Below are 16,776 nucleotides of genomic sequence, written 5' to 3' on the forward strand. Positions count from 1 at the left end.
CGAATTGTGAATACCGAAAACATATGTTGTTATCTGTATCGTAAGTAGGTCACACACACACACGCACACATGTGTGTAGCGGATTTTGTCGGCAATTCGCACGCACTCACACGCAACGAAGCCGCTGCGTAAATTGCGTATACGCAATGTGTGTCAAGGACAGATATGTGCGAATTTTTTTTTTGCGCTGTTTCTGTTTGTGTTGTTGTTGTTTCCTCTCTTTATGATTTTCAATGTTTAATTTTTGCCGGCTGACGGCGTCGCCACTCGCTGCTAAATTTAAATGACGCCAGCAACAACAACAACAACGCGCACCTACTGAACTAATTTACTTGTCTGCCTCTCTGCGTGTATGTGTGTGTGTGTGTGTGTTTGTATGCGTGTGCGTAGATAGCATTGAATTTCAACTGCCTGGCGACCCGCTAGAAACATTTTTCGCAACTATGTTATTTATTTTTTTGTGTTTTTTGTGTTGTCTTCTTTGTGATTTTTCGCACAACTCACGCCCACGGTCAAGCCAAAGGTCAGACAACAGCCAACTGCAAAATTTCTCCAAGTTTTGCAACATGACAGGCCAAATGGTTTTTTCGTATTTTTTTTTTTTTTTTGAGAACTCGTCACATAAAACGCACAGAAATTTGTGAATTCTGAATACTCTGAAACTGAAAATAAGTAGAGCGCCAAAAAGTTTTCTAAAGTTGTGAAAAACACTTTTGAAAATAAAAAAAAATTTAAAAAGAATTTAAAGAAAAAAATTTAAACATTGTATTACGGAAATCTTTTTCATATAGTTCAATTTAAAATATGAGTAATAAAACATATTTTAATTATTTTCTTTAAATTCTTTTTAATTTTTTTTTTTAATTTCAAAAGTGTTTTCCACAACTTTAGATAACTTTTTGTTGACTGTAAGACAAAAATTTCTAGAATAGATAATATATAATCATTCTTATTTGAATTTTAAAAATAATATATAATAATACCTATTTTAATTTAAAGTATATGAAAAACATTTCTATAATACAAAATATATAAACATTCTTATTTGAATTTCAAATATATGAAGAATATTTCTTTAAAACAAAATGTATAATAATTTCTATTTTAATTTGGACCGAAAGTAAAAACAAATAAAATAAAAAGGTTTGGAGATTTATTTCTAGTTGATTATATAAAGTAGGCAAGAAATTGTTTAAAAATAACATTTTATTAAATTAACAGCTATGAAATCATTTATATTAAGAATCAGTTGCATTATTCTATATGCAAATTTAAAAATGTTTTTTTTTTTTATTTGATCTTCTTACATTAAATGTTCTTCAAATCTTCAGAAGTGTTTTCTAACATTACAATTTTCATGTTCTTCTAAATTTTTAGTACTAAGTTATATTAAGATATATGTATTATACTATTTTTTTATGTTATATTATATAGTTATATTAAAAAAAAATATCTGGTCAGACTTCAATTTAAATGATAAGCAAAGTTAAGGCAATTATTTAAATCATTGAAGAAAACTTTAAAAATAGTCAATTGAGGTAAATTTCTACAATCTTTATTGTGTTGTGAAATTCATATAACACATTCGCAAAGAAAAGTAAAAGTTGTATAATGCTGAAATGAAATAGATTTATTTATTGTATTCAATAACTGAATTTTATGTGGGAATATATTGACAGGCTTTTTATTTATTATTGCTGAAATTAAATATATATTTATTTGACACTTTTTTTTTTTGAAGAACAATTAATTGTTGTGCTTATGGCTTTGAACCCGGCAAATGTTGCGCTATAAAGACAGGCTCTTGCTATCTCTCTCTTTCGTTCTCGCTCTCTTTCTGCTGCTCTTTAACTCTCAAGTTTTTTTTTTTTTGTATGTCAAATTTCCAATTGGGTCGCACACATTCATAGCTAACTTAGCTATTTGCGAATTTCATTGTCGTTGTTGTTGTCGTTTTTGTTTTAGCAAGCTTCGCGTCGATCGCGGAAACGAAACAAAACGTTGTTGGTTGCTCTCCTCTCTCGCTTGATATGAGTGAGCGTATGCGTGTGTGTGCGTGTTTGTGTGTGTGAACGCATTGCGTAATCGACGCTGTTGCTGCTGCGCCTTGGCGACTTGACAACAGCAAAAGCAGCGTGCTTTGTTGTTGTTGCTGCTCTGCTGACAGCAGAGGGCGCTAGTTAAGTTTAGTTGGCTGCCTAGTTAGCGCCTCTGCGTCTGTGTGTGTGTTAAACAGTTAGATGTCAAACGGCGAGTGAACAGCTTTCAAGCATGCGCTTATGCTTGTATGTGTGTGTGAGAGAGCTTTTGTCAGCTGCTTTTTGGCGTCATGCGTAAGCGGCTATAAATTTAGCCGAAGAAGAGGAAGAAGAGCCAAAGCTGCGTTGTCGTCAGCGTCGGCGTCGGCGTCGACAGTGACTTTTCGCTTTTGTGTACAGTTGTTCATTTCATGCCTTTATTTTTCGGCCGCCGCCGTCGAACGCGGAATAGAATTTTTATTCTGTTTTTTTTTTTGCCATTCTTCTTTTCTTTTTTTTTTTTTGCGAAATTAGCAGCAACAAGAACAACGCGAATTCTTTTTATTTGCCATTTTATTTGACTTCGTGTTGTTGTTGTGGTTTTTGTGTGTGTGTGTGTGTGTGTGTTGTCTTGTCCATGGCGACGCACAAAAGCGCGTTAAGTTTCGCCTATTGAGAACTACAACAAAAGCAACAACGACAACAACAACAATGGAGAGGCAGCGTATTTAGGTCAAATGCTCAACTAGCACTGCGTGCCGATTGGCAAAAAAAAAGTAGCGAAAAAAATTAAATTTTTTTTTTTGTTGCGAATTGTTTTTTTTTTCCTTCTTTCTAGTTTTGCTGATTTCATTTATCTTAGTGTTGTTGTTGTTGTTGTTGTTGTGGTTGTGGTTGATGTTGCTGTTGCTCTGTTGAGTTGTTCGGCAACAACACGAATGTTTTATTGCCTATGGTGTGCGTTGCTTAAATAACGGTTCATCAAAAGCTAGCGAACATCATGGCACAGATACATACAAGCAGATACGACAACCACACACATACATACACACATACATACATATATGTATATATAGAGAGTTCATGCCTGGTATGCAGATGGTAGCTGGTCTAAGCAGCCAGCTATAAAAATGCCTAAAACAAAAACAAAATTAAGTATTTTTTTGCGGTTTTCCAACCGTTTCTACCTGCTTCGAAATACGTTTCGTATCTCTCATTTTTGGGAATCGCTCGCAATCGCATATTCAAGTAGTTGGATGCCTTGGAAGTCAAGGACCGACAAACTTATCCCAAAGCAAACTCCATGGCAAATGTCTAGCATTTATTTCAATACATTTGTATAATCGCAAAATTTCATTTACTGTGAAAACTTTTGAAAGTCGCCCAAAATTAATACTTTGCTTTTTATAATTATCTTAAAATGGGTTCTTTTTTCACAAAAACATAATTGGAATTATAATAAAAAAGCAACAAAATTCGAAAATGCATTTCAGATATAAAAGATGAATATATGTAGATATAGGGAAAATTAAAAAAGATATTCAAAATGTGAAATATAAATATAAGGGGACAGAAATTTTAGATCTATTTATGTATTTACAATGGAAATTTGATAAATATAATGAAAAACAAAGAAATTGAAACGTAAAATATAAATATAACTTAATATAACTATGGAAGCGAAATGTAGATTTAATATATATAACATAATATAATATAAAACATCATAAAACGGAAACATAAATATAATGAAAAACAAAGAAATTAAAACGTGAAAAATAAATATAACTTAATATAACTATGGAAACGAAATGTAGATATAATATATAAATATAACATAATTATATATAAAACACAATAAAAGGGAAACATAAATATAATAAAAATCGTATATAATATAACATAATAACAACATAATATAATAAAACAACATAAAACGGGAATACAAATATAATAAAACACATAAGAACTTAAGAACATTTTCAAAGTTTACAAATAAACTTATTAGAACGGAACTTTAAATATATTTTCAGCATAAAAAGTTATTTCAAAAGCTATTGTAGAAATAATATGTTACAATATAATATAAAACAACATAAAATGGAAACATATGTAAATATAATAATACAGATGAGGTCTTAAATACTCTTCCAAAATTTAAAAATAAAATTAAAAGAAAATAACTTGAAATATATTTTTAGATTAACAAGTTATTGTAAAAGTTATCAAATTACAGGAATTTTCACTTTATGTAACTTGAGAGTTAAATAATTTGAAGAAGTCAATATAGAAAAGTATTATGAAAAGTATTATTATTGTTAGTTAACAAGCCGTAACTCAAAAGAAAAAAAAAGAATTACTAGATAGTAATCAATTTTTTGTCTTATCTTATCTTCGAACATATTTGGCTAGTTCATATTATCCACTTTATAGGCATTGATTTCTTTATAGTTTGCAGTCGAACATAAATACATTTCTATTGTTAGCCAGAGATACGTGCTTTGGTAATCTTATTCAGTTTAAAATATATTTATGATAAAGATAATAAAGTATTGCTTTAAATGTGTAATAAAAATTTGCTTGAGATTAAGAAATAAACGCAGTTTTTATGTTTTTACGTACAAAGTATATAATAAATCAAGACGCTGAATGAAAAAGTTACTACAACAATGTACTTTGATTGAGCAAGTGATTGATTGATTGATTGATTGATACGATTTGTGTGAATCCTACATAATTTTGTGCTTTGCAAATTTGGAATATAAACGTCACAAATAGGAAACTCTAAACTACATATATCTTTCTAGCTATCTCTAAGTTGACTTCTATAACTTTTTGTTATTCTTTTTGTGCTTCTTGGCGAGTGTTTCAGTCAAAGCTTGTTGCTTCGACAGTCGCTTCTTCTGCTTCCTCTTGCCCTGCTTTCGCATGCACTTCGATTTTGGCAGCGTAATCTTGTCCAGCTTACTCGACTTGCTTTTGTTGTCATCGCTTCGTTTTTCCTCGTTTTCATTCGGCTTCAGACTTGGCGTCGACAAGATGACGGAGAGCGAACATCCTGCTGACTGCGATTTCTCCTGCTGCGCTCGCTGAGCTCGTTGCTCCGGCGGCGTCAGAGTTCGCAGCTTCCTCGCTCCACTGTTGTTGTTGTTGTGCCGAGCGAGGGGCGCATCGAGACAGCAGGGTGACGTCTCCGCCAGATTGTCGTAGCGCGGCTTCTGAGCACGTCGCAGCGTCTGCAACCGCGTGGGCTTCGTTGGCGGTGAATACGATTCCATGGAGTACATCGGAGCTCCGCCTTTGCCAGCTGGCACGCTGCTCAGCTTCCAGCGACCGGCTCGCTCCATTTGGATGGCCCGATAGAGCAGATGCTGCGGCACTGGGATGGGCAGAGCCGCATGCTTCTCCTGCAAAAGAGGCACGGCGGAATTGGAACAGTTTAATTTGGTATAGTGGAATTGGTGGTGGAATTGGAATAGATTCGAGCATTAAAATTGTTTAATTTAAACAGTGGAATAATGAAAATGGAATTGGTAAATGGGAATTGTGGAAATGGAATAGTGGAATTGGAATAGTGAAATGGGAACACTATAGCATTGAAGCATTGGAATTGTTCAATTGAAACAGTGGAAGTGGAATATTGGAAATGGAATTGGTAAATGGGAAGTGTGGAATTGGAATAGTGGAATTGGTATAGCAAAATGGGAACAAAATGGAAGTCGAATAAAAAGTGTGAATGGTGGAATTGGAATAGCGAAATGGGAATATTATAGCATTGAAACATTGGAATTGTTCGATTGAAACAGTGGAAGTGGAATAATGGAAATGGAATTGGTATATGGGAATGGTGGAATTCAAATAGTGAAATCGGAACTTATGAAATGGAATATTGAATTACTAAACTTAAATACATGGTAAAATTGTAATAGTAGCATTGCAACAATTGTAAAATTTGAATAGTGGAATAGCGGAATTGGAACGGTGGAATTGCTATGGTGATATGGGAACACTAAAGCATTGAAGCATTGGAATTGTTCATTTGAAACAGTGGAAGTGAAATGGAATACTGAAAATGGAATGGGAATAGTGGAATCGGAATAATGAAATGGGAACACTAGCATTCCAGCATTGGTATTGTTCATTTGAAACAGTGGAAGTGAAATGGAATACGTAAATGGTAATAGTGCATTTGGAATAGCGAAATTGGAACACTATAGCATTGAAGCGTTGGAATTCTTCATTCAAAACAGTGGAAGTGAAATGGCATACTAAAAATGGAATGGGTAAATGGGAATAGTGGAATTGGAATAGCGAAATGGGAACACTATAGCATATATAGCATTGAAGCGTTGGAATTGTTCATTTGAAACAGTGAAAGTGGAGTAGAATAATGGAAATGGAATGGGTAAATGGAAAAAGTGGATTTGGAATAGCAAAATGGGAACTTATGAAATGGAATATTGAATTACTAAACTAAAATACATGGTAAAATTGTAATAGTAGCATTGCAACAATTGTTAAATTTGAATATGTTGAATAGTGGAATAGCGGAATTGGAACGGTGAAATTGGAATAATGAAATGGGAGCACTAGCAATCCAGCATTGGAATTGTTCAATTGAAACAGTGGAAGTGGAGTAGAATAATGGAATGGATACATGGGAATAGTGGAATTGAAATAGCAAAATGGGAACACCTAGAATTACTAAATAATAATAAATAAAATAGTGGAAAAAGAGTAGTAAAATGGTATCTTTACAATCAGATCGTTAGAATTGTTAGTTTGAAACAGTGGAATTGGAATAGTACCATTGTAGCAATGGAATTGAAATGGTTTAAATGGAATAGTGGAATTGAAATAGTTGCTTTGTAACTATCGAAGTGGAATGGTAAAATTGGAACAATACTATTAGATAGTGGTAACGAAATAATGGAGTAGTAACATTGAAATAATTGTATTGGAACAATGAAATAGAAACAGCGTGAAGGGAGCATTAAGATTGGAACATTAGTATCAATGGAATAGAAACTGTAGAGAACAGTGGAGCAATGAAATTAAAAAAAAAGAATGGAAATGGAAAACTTGGAACATTTTAAATTCGATTTTGAATGGTTAAATCAGAGAAGTGAAATGATAAGAGTTTAATTGGAAAAATATAATTAAAGTACATAGTTGTATTGGAACACTGAAATAATAATATTCAAAGTGGAGTAATGGAATACTCGTAATTGAAAAGTAATTCGCAACCTTACCGAGTTGTATAGTTCTCTCTGATCGTTGCTGAGCTCTTTCCAGGCGATCGGCGCTCTCTCCATGGCCTCATCGATGCTGCAGTTGTGCATGATGCAGAACTCCCTCACATAGTTGTAGAATTGTATGGGCGTGGCATTCTTGGGCCTAAAGTGTCCCATCGCCGTGATGAGAGCAAAGCGTCTCCTGCGCCGTTTTTGCTGGCTTCGATTGCTTCGGAGTCCGACTTTCGACTTTTGTTGTTGTTGTCTGTTGTTGTTTGCGTATCTCTGGCATTTTCTATATATAATTATATTCTATCTATCTCTTAATCTAATAACTATATGTGTATTTCTTGTGTATTGTGTACGTTTATTACTTTCACGAATTTTACAATAATTTAATGCCTAGTCTAGTAAAACTTGTGTGCTTCGATTGAGCAACTAAAATCTCAATACAAAATGTTTATTCTAACCCATCAAATCAATTGCAGTGTGAACTTAGATCTGAAAACTTTTTTCTTTTTATTATATTTGTAAAATACTAAGAAGTTCAGTTAGGCAAAGAAATGAATAAAAAGGAATACTTAAACTTTGGGAAAATCAAGTTTTAAAATATTAATACAGATTAAGAAAAAAAAGAAGAATGCAAATATAAAATGGAATACCTAAATTTGCTAAAAGTTGAGATTAAAAATAATAAAATTATAAAAAATTATAAACAAATATTACTCAAGATTAAAACTAATAAATAGTAAAAAGGGTAGATATAAAAATATAATATGAACAATAAATAAGTGATAAATACGGATATAAAATCGAATTTGCTAAAAATAGACATTAAAATTAATAAAAAACAAATATTAATCAAGATTAAAATTAGGAAATATTAAAAAAATACATATAAAAATATAAAAAATTTGATTTATATAAGTGATTTGAAATTAAAAATAACAAAAATGATAGGTTATAAGAAAGTTCGATTATATTAATAAATAGCAGAGGAAGAATGCATAAACTGCTTCAAATAGAATTTTAATAGATTGTTGGCATTAGTTTTGTGAAAAAGAAAACATTGATAAGATAAGATGTGCATACTTGTAATAATGTGCTTACAAAAAAAACTTCGCTATCGATGAGGAATCGAAAAAGTTTGCAATTTGATAGAAGTGCAAGCGATTTCATAGTTAAATGAATTGTTAAACAAATCAATTATGTGCAAGTACTTGAGATAAAGCATTTGCTTAGAAGGGTAATCAAAGAGACGGTGATAGAGATAATGAAAGAGAGAGAGAGCGAGAGAGGAAGAGATAGAGCAATGTTGCTTATTAAATAGCCTCGACATCGACATTGAGTGTTATCTTCATCTGAACAGTTGCTTTGCATTTAGCTATCACTTTGTGGGGAGCATTATCGATGCGATCCACACGACGTCGACAGAGACAGGGACAGAGTGAGAGAGAGAGAGAGAGAGGGAGAGCACAGCTGCGACACGTCTATGTGAATGCCCATTTCCTGTCTCCCCTGGTCAGCTCAATCTCAATCTAGTAGCCGATGAAGCTAAAAGCTGAAAGCTGAAGCTAAAGCGGACTCAACTGCACACACTTGAGAGCTCGCTGTTAACCTTGAACAGTCAAGCAAACGATGTTCTCCTCTCCTCTTCTCTCTCTTTCGCATATGCGATATATATAAGAATAGAACACAAAACTTCTAACAAGTTTTGCGCGTGCGCAACGCAAATGCAACCGAGCAAAGGTACAAAAACAAAAACCATAAAAAATATACATACATACTATATACAACAACAAAAAAAGAAGAAAATAATGAAGAAAAGCAAAGCTGGCGAATGGACAACAAATGAAATATTAAGAGAAACGAGACAGCAACAACAATGAGCAGAATAATCATGAAAATAAAAGCAAAACCACAACAGGGTGGCTTAATGTATGGATGACGAGATTGATGGCGAGCGGAGCATTGAAAAGAGTAGTCCAAAAGTAGTCGAAGTAGTAGTAGAAAGAGTAGCCAAAGACAGAGGAAGTTGCTGTGGAAAAGGGAAGGGACGAAGTCAGCAGCCAAAGCCAAAGCTAAAGCTAAATCTGAATTTAATTCGCGCGCGCAATATGCACACAATGCGCACACACACACACATACACACACACATACACAATCTGACACACACACACACACAAACTCTAACTCTCTGAGTTCCGTCATCAAAGCGAAACGAAATCAAAACCAAGAAATTAACAAAAAAGAAAAAAAATAAAACCAAATAAGTTTCAATGTCAAAGTCAAGCAGCATAAAGGAAGGCAGGCTTAATGAGTAGTTTGGTCACCCTAATGACCAACAAGGGGCGTGGCAAAGAGAGAGAGGGAGGGGGGATAACATGAACAGGTGCAGATTAAATTCATTAACTGTCCACAAAGGAATTAGTTAAGCCAATGCAACTAAACAGCCGCTAAAAAGTTGTCTTGTTAGACAAAGTATTATGCAAATATACTACTATACTGTAATGTACTATAATGTACTAAATATACTATAGAGAAACCATAAGTTAAGGGCTAAATGCTATCGATTATCAATTGCATTGATCGTTTGAGGCCAATTAAAAACGTGGCTAGTTTGTTACTTTGATGAAAGCTTCTTGATTATTTGAAAGCAAAGTTTTAGATATGCAATACATGTTATAGTATTATAGTATATTATATTATACATTCTAGTATTGTATTATATATTATAATTATGTATTATGTAATTATATTTACTATCATTAATCATTGTAATTAATGAATATTTGAAGAACAATCTTGACAATCTTGAAAGGCTTTAATCAGCTGCAAAAGCTGTTGCAGCTTTTAGCTTTCAATTTGCATTGTTCTTGTCAAAATGGTCGCTCTATTTTACAAATATTTTAGGGTGGAAACTACAACTCAAGGCAGCGCATTGAATTATCCCCTAAATGTTAACGAGAAGCCATGTTTTCTTCTTCTTCTTTGTCTTGAATAATTTCAAACTACTTTTTATTACAATACGCTTAAGATTAAGCTTAGCTTATCCACTTGAACTTTATTAGCAATAATGAATTCAATAAAATAATCAATTATTCTTATCAATATTTGCATTTGACATGATTCTCAATGCAATTTAATTGATTCTAATCAGCATGTAGTTAAACATTTTCTTGAGAGCGAGTGTAAATCAATTAATCATTAAAAAAGAGCTTTTTGATTATTGCTCACAATTATTCTGGATGTTCTTGAATATGAATTTTTAATATTATGAATTCTGACTGCAAATACCTTTGATTGTAATCAGCGGAATGAAAGTAAAACAGTCTGAAATAGCAGGAAATCATTTAATGAGCTTTTAATGCGCTTTTAAGAAGCTTTGAAAGTTGCTTTGAATTTTATACATTTTTTTATTGTTAATAATGAATTATTACTATTATGAATTATATCAATTCTGATCGGTGAACTACAAATTTGAAATAAAAATCAAAGTTAGTAGTGAAGTAAATTAAAAAAAACAGATGACATTCTCCTTTATTCATTTTGTGTTCTATTTTTTTGATTGGAAATAAAAGAAGAGAAAAAAAATCCTAATAATTATTTCTGTGATTTTTATATTTTTGTGGAATTCAGATTAAGTTTGTTTCATTTAAATATGAGTTTGAAATAAAACGAATATTTTACAAAATGTGATATTTTGTATTATTAAACAAATATTTAAAAATATGCAAATCGGATTTTCAGTAATAATACTTTTACAAATATTGTTACTTTACAATTCTGCATTGTTTTTTTTTTTTAACTTTGCCCTGTTGATTTGATTGTCAGTAATAATACTTTTACATATATTGTTAGTTTACAATTTTACATTATTTTTTTAACTTTGCCCTGTTGTTGCGTGTTTAATTTTCCAATTTTTTTCATAGTTTTTTGTTCGATTTCGTCTGTCGCACTGTTTGTTATTTTATTAGCTTTGCTGTGGTGCATAAATCGTTGTTGTTGTCACTGCTGCTGCTAATGTTGTTGTTGTTGTTGTTGTTGTTGTTGTAATACTTATGGCAGTCACGTGAAGCAACTAAAATGGCAGCCGCAGCCCCGTTGCTTTGCTTCCCCGTACTGTTTTTTTTTTTTTTTTTGGTTTGCTTTGCCTAGTAGTTTTACCTTTACACCTTTTTAGCCTATCGCTCTGTCTGTCTCTCTGCCTAGGCTCGCAATATAACTGTATACGTCTCTCTCGCTTGCACACACACTGTTTGTGGTGCGTGTGTGTGTGTGTGTGTGTGTGTGTGTCGCAACCCTTACCACTCTCTCTCTTAGTTAATGCGTTCGAAGAGGTTCGCTCGCACTCGCTCTAACGCATCGTCAATCGGCGCACTCACACTCTCTTTCTCTCACTCTTACGGCTGTCCAGTTGTTGTTGTTGTTGCCTGCTGGCTTGACTTGAAATTGAGCTACCCTACAAACGCACACACACATACATATATACAGGCGCACGCACATGCATAGCGCACGCCTCTTTTTCGTTGATTTTTTCTAGGCTCTGCTTTTGCCGTTGCTTCCTGCTTGCTTGCTTGCTTGCTTGCGTGTTCTTCTTTCTCTACTCTCCCCCTTTCGCCTTTAGATCAACCTCGAAATATATTTCGACTATTTCGACACACACACACACACACGTACTTTGAGTTGTATTTGTTGTTGGGGTTGGACATTTGCTAGGGCGGTTTGCCAATTGTAGGCGTGCTGTTGTTGTTGCTGTCGTTGTTGTTGTTAGTTGCGTTGCCGCAATAATGCAACGGCCATTGAAGTTGTATGTGTGTGTATGTGTGGGCATAAGTATATACATAAGCATTTATATAGCGTATTTTACAGGGCGAATCGCTGAAGCGTTGAATGCGACAGCTTCGTTTTATGTTTCGGCTAGCGTGCAGTGGTATGCATGTGTATGTATGTGTGTGTGTGTGCATTACCCACACTTATTGCCACACACATGCCGCATGCCGCATGCCACATGCCGCATGCCACATGCCACATGACACACCATTGCATTCACCTGCCGCCGTCGTTTTCACATTTTACACTATTTGCATTTGCGCAAAAAGTGCAAAAGTTGACACACACACACACACATACACTTGTGTGTGTGTGTTCGTTTAATGGCCGCCATTTTGCTGGCCCTTTGGCAGGCATTGCACTTAATGAAATTCTTTTTTACACATTATTTTCATTTTCATTTAACACGTTTCTCACTCTCTCTTTTTCTCTTTCGCTCTTTGCAGGTGAGTTGTCAACGCGTCGCTGCTGACTTTATTTATTAATGGATTTCTCATATCGGCCACAACCATGCCATCCAATTTAATCCCCTCTCCCTCTCTTCACTGGCATCGTCATCACTTGTAAGTGCATTAAAAACGGGGGGGACATCATAAATAAATATAATCAAATAAAAAATATAAATATATTTTCTCGATTTTAATGAAAATGGCATTTCAATGCAATCGATAATTATTATTCCTTTTCCATTCAATATTCACATTATCTCCTTAATAAACGTCATCAAATGCAAAAGCTGAAATATAAAATTTAAATTCACAATTTATGCGAAATTTTCACATTTCTATATAATACCAAAGCTTTGCCAATTCTTATAAACATTTTTACATTTATAAATTAAATAAATTAATATGAATATAAATGAATTAAACTCTTTCTTCAATTAAAGATTTCTATATGCAATACAACATTTGGAAATTTTATTAAAATCTTTTAAAAATAATGCAAATTTTTGAAATATGAATTTATAAATTTATAAATAATTCAAAACTCTTAAATGTATTTTAGAATTTTGGCAATTTTGTATATAAAAACTTTGCAATTTTATTAAGAACTCTTTAAGTATGAATTTATAAATTTGTAAATAATACAAAAGTTCTTTAGAAGTTCTTTTTCTTTAGAGTCTGCGATATTTTTATTTGAAACTTGCATTAATTCAAATTTTGAAATTTTCCCTCACAAATTTTGTTGTTTTAAATATTTTTAACGTAATGCAAATATTTCAAAAAGAGTGCAAACAATTTTCTTGATAAACTAGAAAACAATCCTAGACAATTCCAATTATTAGATGCAATTCCTATAGGTATTACTATTATAATAGAATTTCTTATTTCATGTTTAGAAAACTAAGTGCTTCAAAACTATTTCGGCAAATAAAAAAACATTTATTGTGAATGAAGATTCGAAGATGATAAGAACAAGAAGTCTCAAAGCATTCGCCTATAAATTATAGTTCAAATGGTATTAAAATCTATTTCCGAACATAATACAAATCTATTACAAAGAAATAATTTAGGAAGCATGTAGAAAAAGAATGGAGGGGTAAAATGATGAGCCTATCGCAATAATTTAAATGTAGGATTACTAAAGTAAATAAATAAAAGCTAAACTTTTAGAAATTTGTGGGAGAAACCACAAAGATTATATATTATATATAATTGAAATGGTATAACAATTATACTAGCAAAAAAAAGTAATTTATTCTTAGAATGCATTTAGGAATTTCGAAGAAAGAGAGTTAGTAAAAAAATATTTAAATAATAGATTCATTTTTGGAATAATTTCTCAAACATTGTATATTATATGTGTATCATATATTAGAGTAAGTAAGTAAGTAAGTAAGCAGAAAAGGAGTTAGATGATGGAATAATAGCAATATTTGAAAAGTTGGATTACAAAAGTAAATAAATAATCGATGAATTGTTGAATTTTCTCAAAAAAAATATATATTCTATATATTTGAAATGGTATAAATATTATATTAGCAACTTAAAAGCATTTACCGTAAAGAATAAATTTTGGAAATAAGTTAAGGAAATAAGCAAGGAAATTTTGGGATTACGATTAAAGATTACGATTAAAGATTATGAGATTATAATCCAATTTGGGAGACTGTTAAAGACGCTCTAAAGAGTTTAATGATAATGCAGAAGATCAAAGCAAAAGGACTGAACTGAGAAACGGAGAATGGGGAATGCGGAATGGAACTAAAACTGGGAATGGAATGAAATTGGGAACTGGGAATGGGAACTGCGCCCAGTCACGACAGTTTTGTTGGGTTTCGGCAATGTTGTGTTGTTGTTTTATGTTTTGTTGCATGCGTTGCAGGTTTCTGGGGCATTTGCTGAGCTGCGACAGCTGCGTGCGTCGACTTGTAATTAGATTGTTGACCTCACCCTGGGGGCATTTGGCATCTTAAGAGTGCTGTGCTGCGCTGTGTGGCACATTCGAATGTGTTGCATGCCACAGCAACAGAACAGCGCAAAAAATAAAGTTGCCATCTCATGCTTGCCTCATGTTGCGTATACGCGCGCACGTTGTGTGTCTCAAAAATCAACAAACAGAAAAAGCGAATAAAATGTATGCAAGTTTGTGCTTTGACAAGTTGCCACAGCAAGTTGCAGGCGGCAAAGTAAACACAGTGGCAAACAAAGTGGCAACTAAATAAGACGCTGACTTTTGCATTAATATTGACAGCATTTCGTTGGCATTTATATTTATTTTCTTTTGCTTTTGCCCTTTGCAACGATTTTGTTTATTATTTCGCTGCTGGCTTTAATTCGATGCTGCAACAGCAACAGCAACAATGATGATGCCACAGGATGAGCTTGAGAACGATGCTTAAAGCGTGGCAAGTGTTGCGTCGCCTTTGCCATGCTGCGGCATGACGGAATTGCAACCCACAACAACCGCAACAACATGTTGCACTCTCTCTCTGTCTCTCTCTCTCTCTCTCTCTCTCTTTCTCTCCTTGCAACGTGCCACCCAGCGGCAGTTGTTGCGCAGGCGCGCACCTACACTTTTGCCCTGAATGCTACTTGGCTGCCTCCTACTGACTTTGCCAACTGCGACTTCGTCTTCGACTTCGCCTTCGACTCCATCTGCAGCTCTGCATCTTGCATCTTGCATCTCTGCAACTTTCAACGCGACTCCGTCGTCGACTCTTGGCTGAGATTAACATCACTATGTCATAAAGTTTGCCAAGTCAGCTCTGATCCCATAAAGTTTTGTGCGTCGCATTGCGTTGCGTTGCATTGCACTGAACTTGCCACTGCCACAGAGTCCATGCCACAAACGCAACACGTTTGCTGCAATGGGCGATCAATTGAAGCTAAAGTTCAATTAAAGTGTTTTAACAAATTAGAAGATATATAGGTGCAAAATAATATAAAAAATATATGAAATAAATTAATTAAAATAATGAAATTTTCATATATTAAAATAGTCGCAAAATAGCATAAATATATTATAAAATGTATAACAACAAAATTCGTAATTAAAAATACAAATAAAAACATAAACTGTTAAAAGAGAAAAACATGATTATAGACGCAAAATAAAAAAGAAATATATATCAATTAAATGAAGTAAAAGTATACAAGTTTTAAATATTGAAATAATATGTGTAGTAACAAAACTAGTAATAAAAGATTAAAAAAAAAAATATTAAATAATATAAATAAAGCAAAGCAACAAAATGTTAAAATAAAAAACAAACAATTACGAAATAAAAATGATATAATCGCGAAATAAAACAAAATAAAGATAATACAACTAATTCTATTATACAAAAAGTAAATATCATAAAATAAACTTATTAAGGTGCCTTTATAGATATATTATTTCGATTTGGCTAATACTATATTATAGTAGGTAAAATGTTATATGATATGATGACTAAATGAAGTCTTTTAAAGCTCTTATTTTCTAAAAATATTACGACGCTACTTGCAATAATAAGAGCTTTCAAAGCTCATTAAAGCTGAGTAAAATCAATGCAACTTTTTAAATAATTATGGAAAACAAAATGATATAGCTAAAACTTTTTTAATTGTCAGAACTATTTTATATATAATATATATGATACACTACTTTTAATACTAAGAGTTTTCAAAGCTCATTAAAGCTGAGTAAAATCAGTGCAACTTTTTAATCCATCATAGAAAACAAAATGATATAGTTAAAATTGTTTTAATTATCAAATGTATTTTATATAAAATAATTCTTTCAATACTAAAAACTTGCAAGCTCATTAAAGCTGAGTAAAACAAAATGATGCAGGTTAAATTCCTTTAAAAATCAAAAGTATTTTATATATAATATATAGGGTAATTTACAGTCAATACTAAGAGCTTTCAAAGCTCATTAAAGCTGAGCAAAATCGATGCAACTTTTAAATCAATTATGTAATAACAAAAAAACAACAGTTTAATTGTTTGAATTATCAGAAGTATTTTATATATAATATATAAACTAAGAACTTTCAAAGCTCATTAAAGCTGAGTGCAATCATTTCGATTTGTAATAAGTTACTTTTGAATGTGAAACTCTTAGTTATGAAGAATAAAGTGTGTAGCTGACTTCGACTTGTGCTCGCTGTACTTAAATAGTTGTTGTTGTTGTTGCTGTTGCTGCTGCTGTTGCAGTTGTTGGAGTTGCCGCTATCGTTGCACTTTAGGCTGCTGCACGCA

At 32.7% G+C, this 16,776-nt stretch overlaps 2 protein-coding genes across 5 annotated transcripts in view; one reads left to right on the plus strand and one right to left on the minus strand.

Moving 5' to 3' along the window:
- Nucleotides 1-16,776, plus strand: part of LOC117577893 (pneumococcal serine-rich repeat protein) — a 207,837-nt gene that overhangs the window by 49,800 nt on the left and 141,261 nt on the right. The gene's annotated exons all lie outside the window — the stretch shown is intronic.
- Nucleotides 4,622-15,207, minus strand: LOC117567434 (uncharacterized). Its single transcript, XM_052004165.1, has 3 exons — nt 15,139-15,207; nt 7,271-7,564; nt 4,622-5,425 (listed from the first exon to the last, which is right to left on the minus strand). Exons 1-3 carry the CDS (start codon nt 15,205-15,207, stop codon nt 4,844-4,846), a joined length of 945 nt encoding a protein of 314 aa, XP_051860125.1. The 3' UTR covers nt 4,622-4,843.

The sequence above is a fragment of the Drosophila albomicans genome, chromosome X, assembly GCF_009650485.2.
Source record: "Drosophila albomicans strain 15112-1751.03 chromosome X, ASM965048v2, whole genome shotgun sequence".
Lineage (NCBI taxonomy): Eukaryota > Metazoa > Arthropoda > Insecta > Diptera > Drosophilidae > Drosophila > Drosophila albomicans.